Here is a 24,496-nt window from a genome sequence, read left to right on the forward strand (position 1 = left end):
TAGCTCTGCCCAAGACATTATGCCTGCAGCAACTAAAGCCCTTCAGGTCATAGTGTCACATGAATATGACAAATCCACAAAAGCAAAGACAATGAAAAACTGGTCTTGCATAATTGTAAATATCAAATCAAAAGTGTAAGTCAAGTGCTTCATAACTGAAAAGGACTCTAGAAATATGTTATTAGTAGGTCCTTTAAAGTACTGTATTTTTATACTCGAATGATTCTTCTGTCACTTGAAACTTATATTCTATTTCCAAAGTTAGTGCTGCTAAATAACTATATTAATGATGGGAAATGATGCTCCATGATGCCACCTATCGGTTACTTGTGTCAGTGACTTAGTGACAAGAAATAAAAGGCTCGCAAAATGGCTTGGGTAACAATGTGCTGATGCTGTCTTTTTGTAAAGACGAGAGGAAACAGAACTATGAACTGGGAATCAGAAGGTCTGGGTCAGAGCCTGCCATTTACTATGTGGGTGCCATTCATTGAGTTAGCTAACCTACCTCCCTGCACACAATAGGACAGACAGATAATACCAATCTTACATGTGCTACTATGAGGATAAAATACAATCGTTTGTGTTAAATATCCAACAGTAAATATTGTGGATTCTAACTGCACAGCATTTCACCATTATTTTTTTTAATCAGTAAGAACCCATTTGAAAAGTGCATTATTTTCTCTCTAAATTAAATAGAGACGTTCAGTTATCTGGATTCCACCTGGAATAGAGTTCTAAGTCTATCATTAATTGTGTGACCCACATACTTCACCTTTTAGGTTCTCAGTTTCCTAATTTGTAAAATGAGTTAATTGGACAAACTGATCTTTAAGCCATTTTCTAGGTATGACTCTGAGACCACCAATATCTGATATATTGCTAATCAAATTGAAAAAAGTTTCAGAAGTAAACTGATTCCTGAGTGCAATTCTTCTATAATCCAAAAATACTACCATTGTAAAACAATGTCTTCAATTTATAAATTACTCCCTTTAGGAAGATATATTTGTTTCCAACTTAGTTCTGCTATCCACATTCCTAAGGTGAGGCAACAGAATTTTTAAAAACTCAATAGAAACAGACGTTTCTCCACAGAAGAAATACAAATGGCCGAAAAGCACATAAAAAGACACTCAACATCTAAGCCACTCGGGAAATGCAAATCAAAACCACAATGAGATAGTTCCTCACACTCACTGGGATAACTATTATCAAAAAGACAGACAATAACAAGTGTTGGTGAGGATGTAAAGAAATTGGAACCCCTGTACACTGCTGGTGGGAATATAAAACAGTCCAGTCACTTTAGAAAACAGTTTGGCACTTTTTCAAAAGTAAAACATAGAGTTACCATGTGAGCCAGCAATGCTACTCCTAAGTATACAGCCAGGAGAAATGAAAACATATGTCCACACAAAAACTTGTATGTGAATGTTTACAGCAGGCTTAGTCATAACAGCCAAAAAGTAGAAACAACCTAAATGTCCACCAATTAATAAATGGATAGATAAAATTTGTATATTCATACAATGGAATATTAGTAGGCGATAAAAAGATACGAAGTACTGATGCATGCTACAACATAGATGAAACTTGAAAACCTTATGCTAAGTGAAAGAAGCCAAAAACAAAAGACCACATATTATATGATTTCATTTATATGAAATGTCCAGAATAGGCAAATCCATAGAGACAGAAAGTTGCTTAGTGGTTGTCAGGGGTTGGTGGGAAATGGGGGGTGACTGCTAATGGGTACCAGATTTCTTTTTAGAGTGATGAAAATGTTCTAAAATTGACTGTGCTGATGGTTGCACAACTCAGTGAATATATTAAAAGCCACTGAATTGTACACTTTAAATGGGTGAATTGTATAATATGTAAACGCTATCTCAATAAAGCTATTAAAAACTCAATAGAAGCACATAATCATCAAATTATAAGGATCAAGGATCAATTCAATTTAAATCAAAGTGCAAAGAACACGTGTGTTTGTATAATAGTATTCTACGTGGATAATTGCTTTATATATTCAATTGCTTTAAATCCATTTTTGTATTTGGATCATTTTTCAAGGCGGAGCTGAAATTTAAGGAAGTAAATTGAATAAACAAGGCTACAGCAGCACACAAAATGTATTTCTTTTATTTTATGCTACCTAGGATTGACTCAGCGGTGTAAAATGCCATTTAAAAAAAAGAATGATGAAATTTGAATGAGAAAATGTATTTCATCGTGGAAGATAAAAGTCTTTCCTTCTCTACAGTGAATACAGGTAATTTCAGAAGCAGCAGCTCCTAATTATTCACTGTTGAAAAGCTAAAAAGAGGTTCGTATTGAAAACAGTGCCCTCCAGTTTGCTCTGTGAATGAAGGCAGACACAAATTCTCATTTTCCTAGAATTCTGGTTGATAACTGAGTAGGGAAAGCATGCATTTCTTCATTACCGTGCAGTCGACTGTTCATTTAAATAACAATAACCTGCATAAAAGTCACAAAAGCATTATCTAGCAATTCCACTGTGTTGAAATGCATTATTAGTATTAACAATGCCAAATAGAGTAAATAAATGACTGTCTTCTTATTTTCGGCATTATTCCTGATTACGTAGCTTTATGAAAGGCTAGCATTATTATTACCGGTGCATTCAACCCCTTGGTCAACACTATTTGCTAGGATAACTCTTGAACTGGAAGGGATTTTAAAATAGAGCTATATTCTTTTCTAGGTTATCCAAGGGCAGAAAAGCCCCTCCAATCCAGTGTTCATGTGTCATATATTTTTAACAGAAAATATCTGAAGAACTCAACTTCTGTTCACTATATACGTGTAAAAACTAAAAGTCCCTCATTAAGATAGCACACTTGCAATAGTACTTATTTAAAAATGTAAAATTTACATCAATAGTTTAACTTTACATCAGAAGATTTCCTACCAAGAACTTGCTAATGCTTCAGTTTTTAAAATTAAAATTCCTTAAGCCCAAAGTCTTGGCCTTTTTTTAAAACTTTTTTCTTTTTTCACTCCCTGAGACACCCAGGGCTCCACAAAATGTTGACCAACCCTATTATAAGAGCACATCAATCTATGCAGTGAATGGCAAATAAAAAGATAGATTTGAAATCATTCACTCCTGAGGCTCTAGTTTGCTGTGGTTAGATAAAAAGGGGCCTCTCAGGGAAAGATACAAGCAATATTTGGACTTAACAGTGCCTGATTAAAAAGAATGAAATGATGCCATTTGCAGCAACAGGGATGGACCTAGAGATGATCACACTAAGTGAAGTAAGTCAGAAAGAGAAAGACAAATACCATATGATATCACTTATATGTGGAATCTAGAATATGACACATATGAACTATTCATGAAACAGAAACAGACACACAGACATAGAGAACAGACTTGCAGTTGCCAAAGTGGGGGGAGGTGGGGGAGGGATAGAGCAGGAGTTTGGGATTAGCAGATGCAAACAATTATATATTTAATAGATAAACAATAATCTATTATACATATAATAGATAAACAATAATGTCCTATATAACACAGGGAACTATATTCAATATCTTATAATAAACCATAATGGAAAAGAATATGAAAAAAATTGTATAACTGAGTCACTGTGCTGTACACCAGAAACTAACATAACATTGTAAATCAACTATACTTCAAGAAAAAAAGAAATGAGTGCCTGATGGACGTATAGCTTCCTTGAAGATGGGGCAACAGTGCACATGCTTATAAAGTGTTATCATCTTGAGGGGAACACCACACACTAGAGGGACTGACGCTCATGCAGCCAATGCAAGTGTTTTGGTTCGTGTGTGCACCGAAGCCCTGGATTCTGGTGTGGAAAGGGAACAAGAAAGCTTTCGGGCAACAGTATGATGAGTGAATTAATATTTAGGTAATTTAAAGGACTGCGTGAGCAGAGGAAAGTGTTCTTGGAGGGTGTGTGGCACATTACATTTTCCAAAATTGGCGACACAATATTCCCATCCCACTGATTTTCCACAACTGTGCCACCTCAAGAGGTGGAGTCTGTCCCTTCCCATTGAAACCTGGTGGGCCCTTGTGACTGTCTTGAGGAATAAAATGCAGCAGAGGTGACACTGTGTGACTTCCTAGGCTGGGTTGAAAAAGGCTATGCAGCTTCTGCCAGTCTTGCTCTTGGAACTCATCTTCGGGGGTCTGAGCTGGCAAGCCTGAGGCTGCCATGCTGTAAGGAAGCCCAGACTAGCTCCTGGAGCCAGACTACATGAAAAGGCCTTGAGATTAATAAAGAGATAACAGGAGAAAGTCCCAGCCAGTGTCTAGCTACTCCTGAATCCTATCTCTTCCCAACCTTTCCAGTTCCAGGCTCTATCTGAAGACAACTTCAAGAGAGATCCTGAGTCAGAACATCCAGCCAAGCTGCACCTTGATTCCTGACCCACAGAAGTCATGAGAGATGACGATGGCTGTTCTAAGCCATACATTTTGGGGTGATTCATTACACAGCAACAGATAACTGGAAGAGGAGGAAAGGAGACCTGAAAGGAGAGTCATATCATAAATAACACTGAGGGCACATGCCATTTGGAACCAAGGCTTTAAAATCATGACCTGTAGACACCCAGATAAAAGTAACGGAGAAAGACTCCTTATAACTCACCGAGTAAAACCCCAACTCACTCATGATTCGGAGCTTATAACTCCTCTGCAGTGGGTCGATGGCCCCTCTTCGTGGAATCTCTGGATTTTCCATGCAGCGGAGCTTAGGGCAGCAAGGGGCAGGAGGGAACTTGCTCTGAAGCTGCATTTACAAGGCAAGGGCAGTCCACTTACTTGGGCAGTGGAGGCGAGGGGCTCATGAGATTGGTAGGAAAGCTACAGCCCCTCTAAGGCACCCAGTGATCCTGCTTTGCTTTTTTCACTATTCAATAAAACCAAACAGTTTGTCATTTCTGAGTACAACATATCATTTTAACGTCTCCACGTCCCTGTTTTCTCTTCTTGGGCGAACTTGCACTTACTCTGCAGAACGCAGGCTGAGCATCACCAACTCCAGGAAGCCCAACAGGGCGAAGAACTCCTTGTGTGCCTCTATTATTCTATTTACATTTATAATTAAATTCCTGCTTAGGTATGTTTTCTTACCAGACTGTGTACATTGAGAGATGGATATTAATTATTTATATTTGTATCCTTACCGCCTAATGCCTGCCTTGTCACAATAGCTAGTGCTCTGTAAATGTTCGCGGAAATGAACACGTAAAGACAAGTTGGCTTCAAAGGATGAATTTGATGACAGCATCTCCATGCATTTCAAACATCCCATGCTTCTTCCCTGATCTCAACTGGAAATCCTTCTCTGTCCTGTGAACTCCCAGGAAAATACTTCATCAGAGTTTCTTTCATGGCCCTTTTCCTCACCTTGGACCCTCATTCTCCCTACCTCCCACCCGGGGCCCATCTCTTTACCTTGGACCACACGTACATGCATTTCTGTAAGATCCCCTTTCCAGATGGTCCACGCCATGGAGGCAGGTTCCTGGACCCATTCCCATCCCGAGTGCCGAGAGCACCACTTCATATGCTAGAGGTGGGTTTGGTAAAACAGTGTGTCTTCCCAGTACATTTACAAAGTCATTTACTGACTCTGAAATCTCTTCCCTGGCGTTAGCAATTCTGCCTCCAAAAAGTCTGCAAATGCACTCGTCTTAGCTATGTTCAACAGGTGATATCAAGATGCACTCAAATGATTTAAGGACAGCCTGCCAAAGTTCTCAGAAGCTTACTGTGCCCTTGAAGTAGGTCATCCTCAGGAGCAGTAGCTTTTCATCTACCCAGCAGGTGTGTGTCATCAAATAAATATCATAAAATGTCTTTCACCCAGGAACAAATATCTGGCGGGGAAACAGAAGTACACAGGCTCACTGAATACAGGTCTAGGGGTCTAGACAGAGAGCACGAGATATGTTTTCTTAACATATGGAAACCAATACTTTTATTAACCAGAGAGTTTCAGCCACACTATTTATTGTCTCCCTGTCCAATCATCATCATCTGCCCCCTCCACTAATCCCAATTTTAAAACTTCATTTACAAAGGTTTTAACAAAGAGGATCCCTGAAATCTGGCACCACAAAAAACACATTTTCATGAAACGCCGTGATTTAAAAAATAATCATAACGAGAGGCAGGCTACTTTGGTTTACTTGGGATTCTCTTTTCACTCCTCCCCACCTTTTTAGCGTTTAAATTAATCATTAGTACATCTTCCTTCTTTTTGCTGGGAGACTCAGGAGATATTAAAATTCCGTAATTTGTGGCTGTTCATTTTTGTAAGATTAGGGAGAACTTAACAATATGGTACAATTTGTTCTTGAATATTCTTGAGCCTACCCCATCATTATATGCCAAATTACCAGTTATCACTGAACCTAAATAGTAAAAAAAAAAAAAAAAAGAAAAGAAAAGAAAGAGAAAAAAATTATAAAAAAAAATACGCCTGTGGTTTAACCCTAACTTCAAAGTCATGGTTACACCTTAAAAGAGGAAATACTTGGACTCAAATGTGGATATGTTTTGGATTTAATTTTATGCACATTACTTATAATTCCCAACGCCAAAGATAATTTTAAGAGAACCACGAACACCGTGCACATCATGTGAGATTGAAAAAGTTGGCTCATAATTATTTCAAGATGAATTGTGTAGATCAATACAATTTTTCACTCACGTGAAGGATATCCACTAATATAATGGTGAATTTTGTTAGGTCGGTGTTTTCTGATCTCATAGTGTTTGCCAGACACTCAGATACCATTTTTCCTGACTTGATTGCACCTGAGCGCCACCTGAGCTAGTATTTACTTAACTGTTTTCTGTATGTCAAGTTGAAATTGGCCTTTTAAAGAAAAAAAATTCACCTCCTCTCAAGCAATAATAACAGTAAAACCATGAGTTTGAAGGCTACTTAAAATAAAAGCTGCCCTCCTCAGAAGAGGCATGACAAGTGGTTGACCCTTTCATCTAATAAATATTTATTCAGCAAGTACTATGTGCCAAGCCCTCTTGCAGATACTAGGGTTATAGCAACAAGCAAAGCAGAGTTCCTGCTCTCACAGAGCTCACTTTCTATAGACATAGATGCTAATAAACCAAGAAGTATATAATGCAATGCCAGGGAGTGACATGCTATGAAGAAAAATGAAGCAGGGGAAAGGCACGGAGTGACGAGGAGGGATTTGGGCAGAGATCCAACACAGCATGGAAAACAGTTGGCTGTCCTAAGCAGAGGTAAAAGTCCAGAGTTCATAATATTACCTGTCTCCATTTCTACTCCTATCAACTCAGTTATGTCCCAAGATTAAGTCTTAGTGTGATTTACCTTCCTCAGACTGCTTTCCCCGGAGATTGTCTTTCACGGGCGAAGTGTTTCCACTGGGGGTTGCATTTCTGGGGCAGACCGGCCCGGGGGGGATTACAGTGAGGAGAATTAGACCATCAGAGGTGACCAAAAGTGCTGGGGTAGCGGGGCAGGGAAGAATGGAAGAAAAGAGCTGGGTGCCAAAAGACATAGAGAGCATCAAAGACCTCTTTTGCTATTTTGCCTCTGGTCTTAGGGTAGCAACCTCCTAGGAAATTATTTCATATGCCAACGTTGGCACGAGAACATGAGTTGTTCAGAACCACTGCAGCAGTTTTTTCCCCCATTTAACGTGAAAGGAGCTGGTAAATATGCTCTTTAGATATTTTCTTAAAAATCGGACTCAGCTTATGGCTGAAAACATCATTGATATTCTAAATGAAACATTAATAGAAGCATAGTCTGATTTGTAAACAGATGTTTCACTTTGACCACATATAGTTACTTAAGTTCCTTGGAGGCTGACTGCAGGATGAGAACCCAGCTGGTATCAGGTTTCAGACAAGGAGAGCTGAGCTCTTAAGGCTGATGGACGTGACTGGCTGCAATCCTGGCTGAGACTTGATAGTCGTGTGACTTTGAGCAAGTGACTGAACTTTGCTAAGCCTCAGTTTCCTTATCTGTAAAAGAAAATAATAATGCCTCCCTTACAGGTGTGCTCTGAGAGTTAAATGAAATGAAATGGGATAATGATTATACAGCACTTAGCATTTCAGTGCTCATAAAATAAATGGCAACTAAGTTGACAGCAGCAATCAATAAAGGTGATTAAGAAATCATAAGCAAGCTTCCCCAGCTCTGAAACTGAGAAGGAGAGCCCTGGCTTCTAGATTCCTAAAAGGCTTAAGTAATAAGTGAGCGCTAGTCCTCTGCTGGGCTGGTGAGAGCAGTGCAGTGGTCAGAGGGAGATAGGAACTAGGGAGGGGGCGTCATCCACATGGCCCACGAGCCCAGCCTCTAGACCCAGAGGTGCAGAATGGGATGGGCAGTGGCAGGTAGACATGGAAACATGGAAAGAGGCTCCCTGGAGCTAGGACACCGGTCCTGTATCAGGAATAGGAGATAGGAGTTCAGTGGAACTCCTGAGTTCACTGGAATGTGTCCCTTGTATCTGGGCCTGGTTGTAGAGGCCTCCTCATTTTAGATGCACCTTTTGCTCCACTGAATTTTTAAGGTGCTCAACATCTGTCACCCCAAATTTAAAAACAGCAACAGGAGAGCACATCCTAATGGTCTGAATCCATTAACTCTGTATATAGCACAGTGAGATGCTATGTAATCAAAATCCCTTGACCTGGCACCAGTCTCCATTAGCAGCAGAAGCAAATCAGTTCATGTGTGGGGGAGGGCGGGGTGGAAGTGAAATGCGAGTGGAAAATCGGGGTGGGGCAAGTCTGTCCCGATGCCAGATTTTCTTTCTAGGCCACATGTTGCACTAAGCACAGCTTCTTTAGGAAGGGAGCTGCCTCTCTGCTCAGTTTCACAACTCCCCCTAGTTATTCTTTTTCCTTTCTTCCCCTTTGGATTATACCTGTAGTTGAATTTATATCATTTAGGTGGATTCTATCGTTTAGTCCACAGATAGTTATCGAGTCCTATTGTGGGCCTACCAGAGAAACCATTAAGAAGATGAGCAACTCCACAGTTCAAGAGCTTTTACCAAAAATACATGTTGCTTCTGTACGGGTCCAATCAAAGGAGATAGGCAAGGATAAATTTAAGTTACTGACTGGTCAGTATATAATGTGACACCTACCACTTTCTGGCTGGTGGTAGTTCACGAACAGAGAAGCAGCCTAGCAACCAGGAGACTGAGGTTTGGTTACTAATTTGGTGACCCATTCAAATGTTGAAGGGGTAGTGAGAGGCTTGCATTCCCTACTTTGGACTCATCTTACTGGGCAGCTGTGAGGGTGGATCAAGCGATGCTTGGAAGTGATTTCTACTTCCCTGAGTGTGTCAGATGTCTCCAGCTGGATGGAGAATGGACAGAGAATTGATTAGGATAAAGAGGGACAATAATTGAAACAGAGAACCACATAGAGGCATCCGGGTAGCAGGAAGGACTGAGATGATGCCTGCTGTGTGTGTTTCTTGCAAACTGTAGCCTCGATCAGTTTGGAGAATTCATTTTCTGTTGCTGTCCCAGAGGACAGCCTATGAGCTGTGAACGACATGGCAGAAAATAAATGACTCAAACAGTCATGACTTTACTGGCTTATTCCCCACCTTGTTTCCCACAGGATATGAGGTGGTTTGCATGAACCACACCAGTTGTGTGTGGAAGGTCAGGGGTCTTGGACTTGACTTTGCCGTTTACTCACTATATGGTCAGAGAGTAACTTTGAAGCTCACTAAGCCAGTGGACAGAGCATGTGGGAGTGACTTACCAAGAAGAATTTGTTATAGAAACATCAGGGGTGATTATTATTTATAGCAGGAATGCTTTTCATTTAATAGGTTAAATAAAACATGGTAAACAAACATAACTATGAAAAAAAAAAGCACAAAGTTTGACCCACAATGACATGGATCCCAAACCTTAACAGTAGAAAGTTTTTCTCACAGTGAGAAAAGCCATGATCTGGTCCTAAAAAACAGCACATTTGTCAAACTGAAAATGCTCTAAATTACTCCTTGGTAAGGGCTATTCTGCACAATCTGATGATTTGGGATTTCATCAAATTAATGTCACTAGATATGCCTTATAATTAGGATAAAATATTTGAAAAGTTTTAAAAACGAGGCTATTCATTTACTCATTGATTTTCCTACAGATTGGAAGCTTGAATTTAAATGATACCCAAAAATATAACTAGGTACACTCAAAGAGAGAAGAACTGGTTGTGTCTTTAAATGGAATGCAGTAGTTTAAAATGCTATTACTATTCAGATTCTCTGAGAACATTAAAACTGCCCATTAAATGAAAATCTAATAATTGGCCCTACTGAATTGTGACATTTTGTAACCTGTTCAGAAATGCAGAAAATTGTGGAAGAAAAGTTCTTTTGAGGCAGAATTTGATTTGCAATGTAATATTATTCTAGAAGCCAAGGTCCCTGTGCTCACACACAAAAGAACAACAATGCGGAATGACTAACAAAGCTGAGGAAGATTCTGGAAATCAGAGCTAAGGTGTATAGCTCAAGATTCTCCAAGGTAAGTTATGTTACTGGCCTGGAAAAAAATCAACAGGTAACGGCACGAGCTGAGTATTTCTCAACTTGGAACTGGCCTCTCTTTGGGTATTGCTTAAAGACATAACCAAGACAGGTCCTTCTGTGCTTTTATATAAACCACCTGTGATTTCCAAACTTACTCTGCAATATCACGAAATAAATAAAATTTAAAGACATTAACTGGAAGAGAATTGACAGTTTTGAATCAGAGGTTTAAAAATTCTCATGGGCCAATGGTTACCAAGCACCTTCTATGTGCACGCAACTGTGTCCAGTGCTTTCGAGAGTCATATAGGAGAGATCTATTCTTGCTCTCAAGGAGATACCACGTGGTAGGGTGAATGAGACAGGTACTGACAGAAATCAAATACCGGCATACTAGCTATACCCACAGGGGCAGTGCAATCAAAGCAGCGTGGAGGCCCTCTTGTTGAACGGATCCAGAAAACACGATCTGCTTTCTTTGAGGATGTGGCATGGAGACAAGACGCGGAAAGGTGGGTGGGATTTTGAAGGGGGAGATAGGGAGGTAAATGTCCAGGCAGGAGGATGAGTAGGAGCCAGGGAAGAGCAAGAGGCCTGTCTGGGGAGTAGGAAGGAGTTGGGTCTGGCTGGAATGCAGGTGACAAGAGGGCAGGGTGGCTGGGAAGGACACAGAGGGACCACAGAAGCCTGCCCAAGGCACTGAGGGATAGTTCTGTCTGAAGACAGACACTGTTAGGGGCACTGGGAACTAGCACAAAAAAAGTCTTCACCCATAAACTCTTTACCAATAAAACTACAGGGCTCCAATTTTCGGTCCCTTTCTTGAGGTGTTTGTCAGCAAAGCAACCAGAAGCTGACAAAAGAGGAGGCCCTACAAAAGGGAAGCAATTACTGGTGACTAACAGGAGACGAAGGCTAAGAATAATCAGGAATTTATTTACTTATTTAATTTTATTTTTTGGCCATGCCACGTGGCATGTGGGATCTTAGTTCCCTGACCAGGGATCGAACCGGTGCCCCCTGCATTGGAAGGGCAGAGTCTTAACCACTGGACCGTCAGGGAAGTCCCAACTAGGAACTTAAAAGGAGGAAGGCCATAGAGCTAAAGGAGAAAATACACTGGAGAGAAGGTGGTCTAATTAGGAACATGATGGTGGCTCCTCTCAGCCACCTGCCTGACCCCCACCCCCAAAGTTAATTTCAGAGAAAACTTACTGCAGAAATTGGAGGGCAAGCAAGCCCGTGGTTTAGAAACTGTGAGGGCAACCATGGGGACAGCACAAACCTGCTAGCTCTGGGTTTCTACCCACAAATTAAGAATTGCTCTTTGCATTCCCATGAGAGAAACTGTGTAAGAAACATCCTTTTAGGAGGATATTTAACATCAAGGGGAAATGTTCACAGTAAACTGCTAAGTGGGAAAGACTACAAAATGAATATATATATACACACAACATGATTTTTATATAATATGATGAGTAGCACTTATTAGTATATTTGGCCATCAAAAACTAGATTCCTTGGTGGTCCAGTGAGTAAGACTCCACGTTCCCAATGCAGGGGGCCCGGGTTTGATCCCTGGTGGGGGAACTAGATCACGCACACATGCCGCAACTAAGAGGTCTGTATGCCTCAACTAAGACCTGGCGCAGACAAAATAAATATTAAAAAAAAACAAAAAACCCAACTAGATCACTGAATGGTGGAAATACTTTAAATATGCCATGTCATGCAAAATTTTCTTTAATTCTTACTTGGAATATTCGGTGACTCTTCTGGCAAAAGTACTGTGTAATGCCTCAATTAGTATGCAGAATACATTCTTTAAATGTTATCACTAGTAAGAAGAATAAATAAAACAAAGAATCCTATTGAATATGTAGCTGACATGGCATAAAACATTAGAGATGAGTGTTTGCGTTTTTACCACTTTCAGGAAAATAGTCCTCTATGTAAGGAATGCACAGGGTCTTACTTGAAAAAATGAAGCATTAACACAAATATTCTCAAGCTCATGTTAACTCTCATAATCAATGTAACTTGTTTACCTAGATCTGTTATTCCACTTATTTAAATATGTCCAAGCATAAACTGTGAATTCCACACATCAGGCTCAGTCTTTTTAAAAATACAAATGTTTCTGGATTCTTTTGTATTTCAACAAACCCATAGTAAAACACATACCCTACACACATACTACAGAATTATTCTATTTTGCACGTGAGATTATATATTTCATAAACCCGGCTAACACAGTGGAAGGATCGGTCTGTTTATATGAGAGTGTAGCAATGACTCCATGTAACCTCTTGAATATTATTAGAAAAGATCTGTCTTAACGGGAAAGAAAGAAAAAAACTTTCTTTGGGGTGAAGAATGTTATCAACCTTTTACCTAAATAAACTTCGCTGGGAACAGGGTTGAAAGAGTCCACCATACATAAAGTACAGCCAGGACTACAGCTGCTAATTCTAGTCTGATGTTTTACAGCTGACGGTGGAAAAAAATAAAAAGGCAAAAATGTGAACCAAACAGAATTTTATAAGCTAAACTGAGATAAATAATTCTGGTAGATTCTATATTCTTTATGCTAAAATACATCATCTGCCAAATTAGGACAATAACTTAAAAATTTTTGTTTGGAGTAACAGTAAATCGCAGACAGGTTGCTAAAATTTACAATACCGATGAAGCAGTCAATTGTTTGTAGGTAAAATGTGCATAGAAAAAGGCAGGGAGAATGCATTCTCAAGTGTGAACGATGGTTCAGTGGATGATGAGGCTTACAGGGAGTTTTATTTTGTGCTCTGTACATTTTGGAAGTGTCCAGATTTTCAACAATAAATATGAAATTAATAGTTTTAAAATGTTTAGGTTCTTCTCTGTTTTGTATTACAAATATTTCAAAAAACAAAAAAATATTTTTAATATAAGAAAACTATGGGAAATATAACAAAACCAAAACATTCTGAAGTCTATTTTAAGCAAGTGGGAACAAAATGGCAAACACTGCCTCGTGTACAGGATGAAAGTTTCTATTGCTTTAAAGAAACACTGGGCTGCTGGTCTGCTACGGGGGTGGCAGAGCAGGTTTGGGTTTAGGAAGTTGCATGATAGGTAGGGGTGAGGTTAGGCTATGCTGGAAACACATGAAAGATGGAGAAGTAGTGGATTGGTAGCAAAAGTCCAGGTTTCTTTTGGGCATATCTGATGTAAGGAAAACAGGTATGGTTCAGAGTGGGAAAGGCCATATGGTGGGAGACGTCCTGGAGGCACTGTGGGAGAAATGCTTCCAAGTTTGGGCCTGACATGTACACAGTGCTATATTTAAAATAGGTAACTAACAAGAACCTACTGCAAAAAAACAAATGAAAGATAAAAAAATCCTTTCATGAGGGCCAATATATGTGAAGTAGTAGCTCTGTCTCTCTTCTACTTAAACTAGAGATTGTCTCCCTTCGATTTATATAGTTCGAATGACAAAATGTTGAAAGTACAGAGACCAAAGTCAGTAAGACTTACTAAGAGCTCTCCACCACAGAGGGTTAAGAACCCGCCTGCCAATGCAGGGAACACGGGTTTGATTCCTGGTCTTGGAAGATCCCACATGCCTCAGAGCAACTAAGCCCGTGTGCCATACTGAGCCTGTGCTCTGGAGCCCGCGAGCCACAACTCCTGAGCCCATGTGCCACAACTACTGAAGCCTGAGCACCTAGAGCCGGAGCTCCATGAGAAGCCACTGCAACGAGAAGCCCATGCACCACAACAGAGTAGCCCCTGCTCATCACAACTAGAGAAAGCCCTCATGCAGCAATGAAGACCCAACACAGCCAATAAATAAATAAATAAATAATAAATCAATCTGAAAAAGAAAGAAAGAAAGAAAAAGAAAGAAAGAAAGAAAAAGAAAGAAAGAAAGGAAGGAAGGAAGGAAGGAAGGAAGGAAGGAAGGAAGGAAGGAAGGAAGGAAGGAAGGAAGGGAGAAAAAGAAAGCTCTCCGCCAACTGAAACAGGCATGAATGGCAGAGGCACAACTGTTATTTAATTAGCACATTGATTAATTTAACCCATGGAACCACTGTCTCCTGTTACTGCTAATTTTGTTTTTGAAGTCAAATGAAACAAAGTAGCTGAAGAGTAATTAAATGTGTCCAGTCTCTTCATCCCTACAGCTATGAGGACTGGGTAGCCCTCCACCGCTGAGGTGTTCAGAGCTGCTCTCAGGAGGTGGTGACTTCACATTAAAAACCTTAATATGAATGGGCCTGTTAGCAGCACTTTCCCTAACGAGACATGTGAGAGAAGAGTATAATTTGTAATTATTTTCAAATATTGGCTAAGAAAGTGAGGATGGTCTGTTAAAAAGCTTGTGATGGAAGGAAACGCCAGGCTATATTTGCAACACTCTGCCTAACAAGGAAAGCAGTAGATAGAAGACTGAGGCATACAGGTATACCTCATTTTTTTGTGCATCACAGATATTGTGTTTTTTACAATTTGAAGGTTTATGGCAACCCTACGTCAAGCAAGTTTATTGGTGCCATTTTCCAACAGCATTCACTCACTTCATGTCTCTGTGTCCCATTTTGGTAATTCTTGCAATATTTCAAACTTTTCCATTTTATTATATTTGTTATAATGATCTGTGATCAGTGATCTTTGAGGTTACTACTATGAGTCGCTGAAGGCTCAGACTATGGTTAGCATATTTTGGCAAATAAAGTATTTTTTAATTAAGTATGAACTTAAAAAAAAAAGACAATTCTATTGCACACTGAAGAGGCTACAGAATAGTGTAAGCACAGTTTTTATATGCACTTGGAAACCAAAAAATTCGTGTGACTTGCTTTATTGCAGTGGTCTGGAACTGAACCTATAATATCTCTGAGGTATGCCTGTATTTGCAGGTTAACAATGGTTTTGAAACTTGGGGAAAAAAAACAACTTTTTTTTTTTTTTTGGAGAAAACTTTTTTCAAAGGATTACTGACATGCCCAACCGATGATCAGATTAATGTGGAGCTGCTCCAGATGGAGTCCTGCCTGTCTGGTCTTCCCTTCCTCCTTGGCAACCTTCATGTGCATAAGCAAACTTTTAGGATTCCTTGGAACACAGCTTGAGAATCACTACTTCACAGCGTCCTTGGGGGAAACTGTGCATTGGCTCATCCCATACATTTCCAGATCCCTTTTAACAGCTTTCTTTGACTGCAAAGGCTAGAAACCTAACAACTACATTTTCAAGATTCTCTTGCAAACAGGTTCCAAAAACTGCCCAGGTTCTGCAAGGCAGATGTCTGTGCAAGACTTGGCAAGGGGATGTGAGCAATATGAGGCACTTACATGGGAGAAAACAGGCACTTCTGGTAAATGTGTGTGTGTGTGTGTTTAGGGGAGAAGGTTGCATTTGGCTCTTCTGGGACATCTCTGGTAGAGATTATGGAGTCCAGTTCCTGTATCCTGGGTGCCACTCAGGGTAAGAGTGCAGCAATGAGCAGTCCCAGGAAAGTCCGATTGGTCTCTTCTGCTGCTCTGTAGCATCCAAAAGAGCTTCCCTGGCTTTCCTAAGGATGCTATATGTTACCTAATAAATCTCTTTCTGCCTGAATTAGATAGATGATTCTGTCCTCCTGAATCTAAGAATTCTGACCAAGACAGCATCAGAAAGTAGACCCTAATTATCTCATTGCCTTATTGAAGTATCTTCCACATCAGCCCATGTTTGCATCCCTACTGAACCTAGCACTATTTTTATCACAGAGATACTGAATAAACATTAGTTAAATCACACCACTATAGCATAGCATTATGCTGGATTACTTTTAACATTGTTCCACTACTTATTAGATGGTGAGACAAGGTCTAAATGATGTAGGGAAGACACAACTCAACAAGCAAGGGGTTGAACCATTATAATTTTTAACTCCATTTATTGAGGTAAAGAAAGCAAGGCATTAAAAACAACAGTCTCAATTTCTCGTCATTTGGAGGGGAACAGAAACAAGTCAAAAGCTATTTTCTTTAAGATATAACAGAGAGACAGACAGGAACATAAAATTATTATGGTGATTGACAATAGATCTGAATTTGATCATAATAGAATTACATCCTTAAATTTCTATGTCTTGTCAAAAAAATAACAAGAAAAAAGAAAATAAAAAAATGCGCCTTATAATCTTTAAAAACACTATATGGTCAGCATGGTGTCATATATATGTGTATGTGTATATATATATATATGTATATAAGCATTATCTAAGTATTTGATTACTGACAACTAGTTTTGTTCATTTTGGAAACGACTATGTGAAAGGACTTCCCTTTCCTCTATTTTATACACAGACTTTCGTTTTCTAAAAGTGGTTAGGCAAAGGGTCAGATGATAACTTTAAATATTTAAACCGGTCAATGACAGTCAAGTAGTGAGGAACTTCTCTAGTTTATTGTTAAATATGGATTGCCTTAGAGGTAACCTTAAGTACACGGCACGGCTTCCTAATGAGTTATTAGTTATGAAACTATGAAGTAATTTTGAATTTTAAATCAGACTGGAGAATAGACTGGGGTACAACAAATTAAAAGCACCATAATTATGCAATATCATGAGATGTATTAGATAGTCACGTCATGCATACATCAAAAAAATACATTAATAAACCGAACATATTAATAAAAAGCAAAGTCTGGCCCTTCAAGACCTCAACACTAATTGGAAAGGATTTTGACAGAACATCTTGAATAACTTTCATTATATCAATTTTGGCAAGCTATTTCCCAGCTACCTAAATGATGATTTCTTCTACACTCCACAGTGCATCTATCAAAATCTAAGATCTGAAAAATATCACTAGTGAGGATGAGTGAAGTAGCAGCTGTTCAAATGGTACAACCTGAATCTGAATTTATTAGTGTGATGTAGGTGATATGTGTGGGGTATTTTATTTTCAGATATTTTACTTATATATTGTCCACTTAAAATACATCATATATTTATATGTTGTACCTTAATTATATATGTTATGTATTATAATCCAAATTCTAGCCCTATTTTTAAGGTTATGCATTTGGATCACTCTAAAAACTCTTCCTAAAGTGTGATGATTTAATGGATTTAATCCTAAAGGAAGACATTTCATAGCAAGGGCAGATTAACCTCACAAGGAAAACAAACACATCCAGTAGCAGATATTATTGGTGAAAAGTGTAAAAGGTATAATTTTGCCTATAATAGCTTACTCTTGTAGCCAAGACACAGATTTATCCATCTTTTCTTTGTTGTTGGGCTTAAAGTCATTGAAAATACAAAGAACTAGATCGCTATTTACTTTAAAATAAGGAAAATCTAGCCAAAAAGAAAGTCCAATTAGTTAACACCAGAGTGTACCAAGTGCCTGTTATAGGAATACAGTTTGTTAAGGTTAAAAACGAACAAACAAACAAAACCCAGGCAGCTGTGTGACATATTAATGCCTTTAACTATTCTTGATTTTAATATTGAATTTGGTTCCACTAAAGTTCTCCCCTAGAGGTGAACTGTCACGTGTATCTTTCTCATAGATGGCCGCTGGTGCCGTGCTCACGGAAGGACATTATTCTGTAAATACCTAGGCTTTAGTGTTCACCGAAATGGAAGCCTTACTCAATAAATAAGCAACTTGCCCCAGGTTATGAAGTTAGGTATTAGGAAAAGGATATTGCAGCCCGGGTTGACTGGTGTCCCCCTGCCCCCTCTCGAACTCCCCTAGACAAGGAGGCCTTTACTTCCTGGTCCTTTTAGTTGGGGTCTTGACTCAGGGGCTTCACATGCTCCCTTTCCTCTTCTCACTGAGAAGAAAACTCTCATACACTACATTCGTGATCCTGCTGCTACGGTATCAATTAAGTTTATGAATGATGTCCTTCACTTATTGCCTTCTTTCTTTCTCTCACACAGTGATGTTTGTAACTCACGAGCTGTAGGATTTCCAAAGCTGAGTGATTTGTAATGTAATACTTCTAGAATCTCCAGAGTCATTTCAGCATTAGCTACAAATAAAAGTTGGCTCTCTGCATCTCTTAACCTTGGGAACATGAACCTTTAAGACTCGGAGATCAAATACCAACATTCCCCTAGGACTGCTGTGCACATCTGCATTTCTGGACATAGGACTTTTTTTGTTCCCAATCAAGTATAATCTCACTTCATAACTTCTACTTTTGGCTCAGTGCTACCTAGATTTCCAGGCAAGCAAAGAAATGAGGGCTGAGGATTTTGTGCTTAGAGGTTGGGAAATTTGGCAAATGTTACATTAAAATGCGAATATTTGATCTTGAACCTTGACAGAGTGAAATTCAGTTAAAACACAAAGAAACCAAAGTGAGGCTTTATGTATTCCAAATCTGCACCTGTATTTTGATGTTGCCAGGTATTTGTACTAAGAATTCTGTGTACAGGGCAAAAGGGAATGAAGAGCCTCCCAAATTTTCCTCTGGGATCATCCAGCCATTCGAAGTAATCACTGATTCTTGCTTACATCCACGAGTCAGGCATCCAAGTGTTGCTATTCCTGGCTGGTCTTGTTCTGTGTTTAAATGGTCTGATTGTTAGTCTTTGCATCTGGGGCCAAACCAATTTAACATGGAAAGTCAGTTCAAGGATTTCAGTCACCTTTAAGTTATCTTTAAAGCCAGCTAAGAAGATAGCTTGCGTTATTAATATACAATTATGAAAACTGTCCTCCCAACTCAACAAACTCAAGGGTGTCGTTCTTTACACACTTTCCTAAATATTGACCTTCTAGGATCCAGTCAATGAAGTAGAGTTTATTTTCAAATAATTTAATTTATCATCCATTAACACTCTTTGGGACCTGAAAGCCGCGGAATTTAAATGATTCTTATATTCAGGTAATTGTAAGCACAGGTTACCTGTAAAAGAACATTTCCATGAAGATTTAACCAGGCAGCACATTTTATAGGCCTGAATTTCATCAAGGTGGGGGTACAGACTAAATGTGGATTTAATTTCCAAATGCTTTCATCCAACAGCCGTAACTTTTATTTCTTGTTGTTTTTAAAATATTCTATAATGTTTTAAAAAAAAAAAAAAAAAGACACACAGCAGCATAACCAGGAATTATTAGGGGAAGAATATACTTCATCCAAAATTGACTTATACAATAGCTGTAGTTTGTCTATGAACTCATTTATTGTTGTTGGTTGAGAGCCAATATGAGTAACGGCTAAAAAGTATGGGTTTTATTTGGAATCAGGCTTGCGTTCAAATTCTAGTTCTGTTACTTATTAGTTCTCTGACTCTGGGTATGTTCCTCATGCTTTTTAGGCCTTAGTTTCCTCACCTGTCAAACTGGTTACTGTGAAGACTGAGACAATTTACTGAAAACTGCCCAGTAGAGGCTGGGTCATAACTATTTCTCAATAAATGGAAGTTATTTTTCATTTGTCAGTATCTTTCCTCCTCTGTAAGCTCTTTGATGGGAAGAGCTATTTCTGATACTTCCTTGTACATCTAACAGGACTTGGTCTTGCAACATGGCAGGAAAAACACTGCCTTTAGATGTCAGGGGACCAGCAGTCAACATCCAAGCTCACTACCTGCTGGCTATGTAATTTCTGGCAGAGTTCTTAAGATATCTGTTCTTAGTTTGCCTTTCTGTAGAATGGGGATACGTTTACATCCCTCTCAATGCTCTGTAGAAGGACATGGATAAAACACGTCTTATAAACTGTAGAGCACTGCTTAGATTTAGGTTACTGTCACTACTCTACTTGAATTAAGTGTAATTAAACAGTAATTTTTTGAGCACTTACTATGTGTTGGACACTGAGTGATTTCTAACCATTGTGTCATTTAATCTTTACAACAACTCAATAAAGTACGTATTATCATTACTCCCATTTTTTCAGATGAGGAAACCTAAGCTGACTCAAACTCAAGCAGTCTGGCTCAGAAGCCCAGTCTAAGCCACTGTCACATATAGAATCCTATAATCTTAGGAGGAAGAGCCAACCTTTTGTGACTCCACCAATGGCAGGTCTAGGGAGTCAGAGTGAAGAGGAGGCAGGCACCTTGCCTAAGAGGATGGCAGATGCCACAAACAAAAAGAAGAGAGGGGGTCCAAGCAATCAGGTGCATGTAAGCAGGGTGAGGTCACACTTTCCCCATTTATATTCAGATTTCTGCGACACAAATACCCCATTCCTGTACATATATTTTCAGCTCTGCTGAAATTGCCAAGTAAAAGGTAAGAGGAAAAAACTTAGCTCAATTCTACACCTGGCCATGAGTAAGATTTTAGAGAGTGGTAGTTTGGGAAAATACAAGTAGACTGGCCAGGGCGAAAGACAATACTTTGTGACATGTCACACCCTTGGGCTGAAATACTCGAAAAGGCCACCACTTGGAGGTGTGGTAGACACGAAAGACCATGGCTGTGGTCACCTCCATGAGGATTCTCTTCTCCAGACAGACTGAAGGCACACAATAGTAGACGTCATCTTGTAGAAAGAGCTGTGACTTTACTGGGCACCAGCCTTTGGCTGATGGCTACAAACCAATGAAACTTTAGAAAATGAGACCCAAGACAATACTCTGCCTGTGTTCAACAGTGAGAGCACAGAGAGTGTCAAAGCATGTGTTTAAGCACATGTGAACAAAGGGCGTAAAGATGTGTGAGACGGGTGTTAAAACATCAGTTCAAACATGTGTTTAACCATGTGTGAGCAAAAGGGTGTTAAGCCATGTGGTAAAGCAAGTGTTAGAGCATATTCGATTACAAATGTTTCTCATTTGGGAGCTTAAATTATTTTCTGCCTAATCCAGTGTTGCTAAGCAATGGTTCTGTGTTGTCCTAACCGACCACAATAAATTATTAAACTTTAAAAAAAAAATGAAGTTAGAATTCTTTTTCCCCGTCTTGGTTTCATCACGAAGAATTTACATCTGTAGTTTTCAATAAACAGAGTGGTGTTCTGCTAGTGTAAGCAAAAACTGGGGTAAGGCTCCCTGTGCAGGAAGGCAACAGTCAGACTAGGGTAAGGCACGCCCCGTGTGCTGTCTGGTAGATTCTACAGTGTTTGGTAGATTCAGCCGCACATTAGACTAATCTCAAGGCTTGATAAACTACATGGTCACTGACCTGCGGTGACTATCCCATCTAGGGTTCCATGCCACAGCTAAGATTCTGGTTTTTTTTTTTATTTTCAATTTTTAAATATCTCAAATACTGCTCTCGATTATAGGAATTCTGACAGTTCTTATTGACAGTGAAATGTGACAGAGACCAGCTTTAAGGTTTGGCTGATATTATTTGCTAAATATATTAGCTTATGTATTTTCAATGCTGCTGGAAGCTTCCCTTCCAAAGCAAAATAATCCACTTATGTTAAATGTTATGTTAAAATGGGAATGTACAACCCTGGATGTTATTTTAAAAAAGAATGCAAGTAGACAAAAAAAAACAGAGTGTGTTAGTGATGCCTTTCTGCAGGGTAAAGAAAAAGAGTTTAAAACAGATATATATTTACTAATACAGATTAAAAAGTTCAGGTAGCTAGTTTATTTTCTTGTTAGGAAACAAAGCGATAAACAAATCGGTAAACCTGTTTAAGCCCACTCATTTCTCTGTTGGGAGTGGATATATCATCAAACATTCTTCCTTTAAAAAAAAAGAACAAAAGACAAGCAAAAGATCTGCAGGTCTGTGTTTAAATTCCATTTCCTAAACAGTACTAATTAATATGGCTCTTTCTGCTAAACTGTAGAATGATTTGTGTGTAAGTGCTATTTGATTATACCAACGAAAATACTTTTGATCATTCTGAATAAGGAAAAATAGATACAGTCATTAAAATAAAAATATTGCCTTCCCAATCACCTTTTGCCTCAAGATCATGGAATGTTTTCCTGAAACAAAAACTGGCAAGAGAGAAACAAACAATTAAAGCTAGTGTCTTCTGTCAGCCACCCTTGTAGCAGAGGTCAAAGGATTTTTGAATACTTCTCTCTTCCCGTTCACGTGTGTCACTTAATGATTTGTTCATGCGGTTCAGGACAAACTCAAGAAAATACAATTCCTCAGCAGAAAAAAAAATGGTCCGTGGTGCTGTGACCTGACTCTTGGCTTAAACAAATTCCAGAGTGCACACTGACAAAGTGATGATTATTATTTTTCCTTCTTGGAAACTCAGGTCGAATTAAGAAAACTAAGAAAACAGAATCTGACCAAGGAAATGATGGAAGAAGGTTGTGCAGAGGCTTTCTTAGTTTGTGGTTAATAGTTTTACTTTCATTTTATTTATTTTACTTTATTTTATTTTTTATCTTTTGGCCGCACCGTGCGGCATGTGGGATCTTAGTTCCCCGACCAGGGACTGAACCCTAGCCTGCTGCAGTGGTAGCTCGGTGTCTTAACCACGGGACCGCTGGGGAATTCCCAGTAGTTTTATTTTTGACGAAAATAAATATACTGATGAGCGAATCGTTTCAGCAAACCCACATTTTTTCATTATTAAGGTGTTCTATTTTCAATAGTGCAAAACAGAGAATGCACACCATTTATTTCCTGTCAATACTGAACACACCCTGATACCTGAAGCTATTTCACTGAGGTTAGGCTCCAAACACATGTAAATCAAGCTCAGGAAAAATGTCTATACTACAAAAATAAAACATCCCTAAATCTCATGGCCTGGAGGAAAAGACGATGGAAGACTGTGCTTTTGGGGCCTCAGAACCAGCTGCTAATGTTAGGCCCACTTAATTGAAGGCCCCCAGTCTTCAGCCAATAAGCAATAAACACACCTCACTTTATAGAAAATAGAAGATAAACAGCCCTGATGGAGCTACTGATCTTGAGATAATACTTCTGAATTTCCCTAGATGTGCCCATTTGAACACACATAATCATTTTCCTTAACTTACACTTTTCTCTGGACATGAAATACTTAATAAACAGAACTCACTGGAGGCAAGTAGAGGGAAGAGGCTCTTTCTGTACGAACAGAGGACCTCGTACCACGTTAGGCAGAGTAAAATGGGACTTAACGAATCTTGCATAACACTTTGAACTTTTAATCAAACTTTTCAGAAGGCAGCAAAAACGATTAGAAACATAATTTTAGCCTCTTCTGCTTTCTATTTGAGTGACCATCATTAACCTCAGTGGGTGGGTCATGTGTGGAGTGAAAGGGCTCCTGAAGGAGTAAGTTTTTCCAACTTCACAACCGCGGGCATTTCACTCCAGGGCTGTGGTCGAGGGGACACGCTTGCCCAGTGGGCACACAATACATCCTCAATGTTTTTTCCCTCTGCTTCGAGCTCTGTGCCTTTCCTGGAATAAGCCTGCCAGAGATTCTAAACAGTACAGGGCGGAACTATCCATAATAAACTTGTCACCATATTTGCAAACGTGTGTTTCAAGTGAGCTAGAGAACGTTCACATCGTCCCAAATCCAGTCTGGGCACTTGCTCTTGAGGTTGGTACCACTCCCTTTTCATGAACAAAACAACCTTAGCAACTGTGGGAAATAAGCAAAACAAATGCAAATAAACTAACAAGATTGTTTATCTTTTTTTCACCTTAAACATTTAAAGAGTATATATATTTTATTTATTTATATATTTATTTATTTATTTTTAAGCTCTTTACTGGAATATAATTGCTTTAACTCTTGTGCCAGTTTTTGAGGTACACCAAAGTGAATCAGCTGTATTTATACATATATCTCCATATCCCCTCCCTCCCTCAATTCCCTCCCACCCTCCCTGTCCTGGCCCTCTAAGTCATCACCCATCATCGAGTTTATCTCCCAATGTTATGCAGCAATAAAAAGTATATTTTTTAAAGGCTTAAGAAAATTAGCTGTTTTTAATATGAGTACGTATGCCCCTTTTCTTCTACACAATATGTATCTAGC

The 24,496-nt window shown here is 39.1% G+C and overlaps 1 protein-coding gene across 5 annotated transcripts in view; it reads right to left on the minus strand.

Moving 5' to 3' along the window:
- VTI1A (vesicle transport through interaction with t-SNAREs 1A) overlaps positions 1–24,496 on the minus strand; it is a 343,251-nt gene that overhangs the window by 89,623 nt on the left and 229,132 nt on the right. The window contains exon 8 of one of the 5 annotated variants that reach the window (XM_057734146.1): positions 18,805–19,140. The exons of the other annotated variants lie outside the window; for them this stretch is intronic. Coding sequence (XP_057590129.1) covers positions 19,089–19,140 — 52 coding nt within the window. The 3' untranslated portion in view covers positions 18,805–19,088. Of the gene's footprint in view, positions 1–18,804; positions 19,141–24,496 lie in introns of those variants that run through there. 5 annotated transcript variants of the gene reach the window in all.

The sequence above is a fragment of the Hippopotamus amphibius genome, chromosome 5, assembly GCF_030028045.1.
Source record: "Hippopotamus amphibius kiboko isolate mHipAmp2 chromosome 5, mHipAmp2.hap2, whole genome shotgun sequence".
In the NCBI taxonomy this organism is placed as follows: Eukaryota; Metazoa; Chordata; class Mammalia; order Artiodactyla; family Hippopotamidae; genus Hippopotamus; species Hippopotamus amphibius.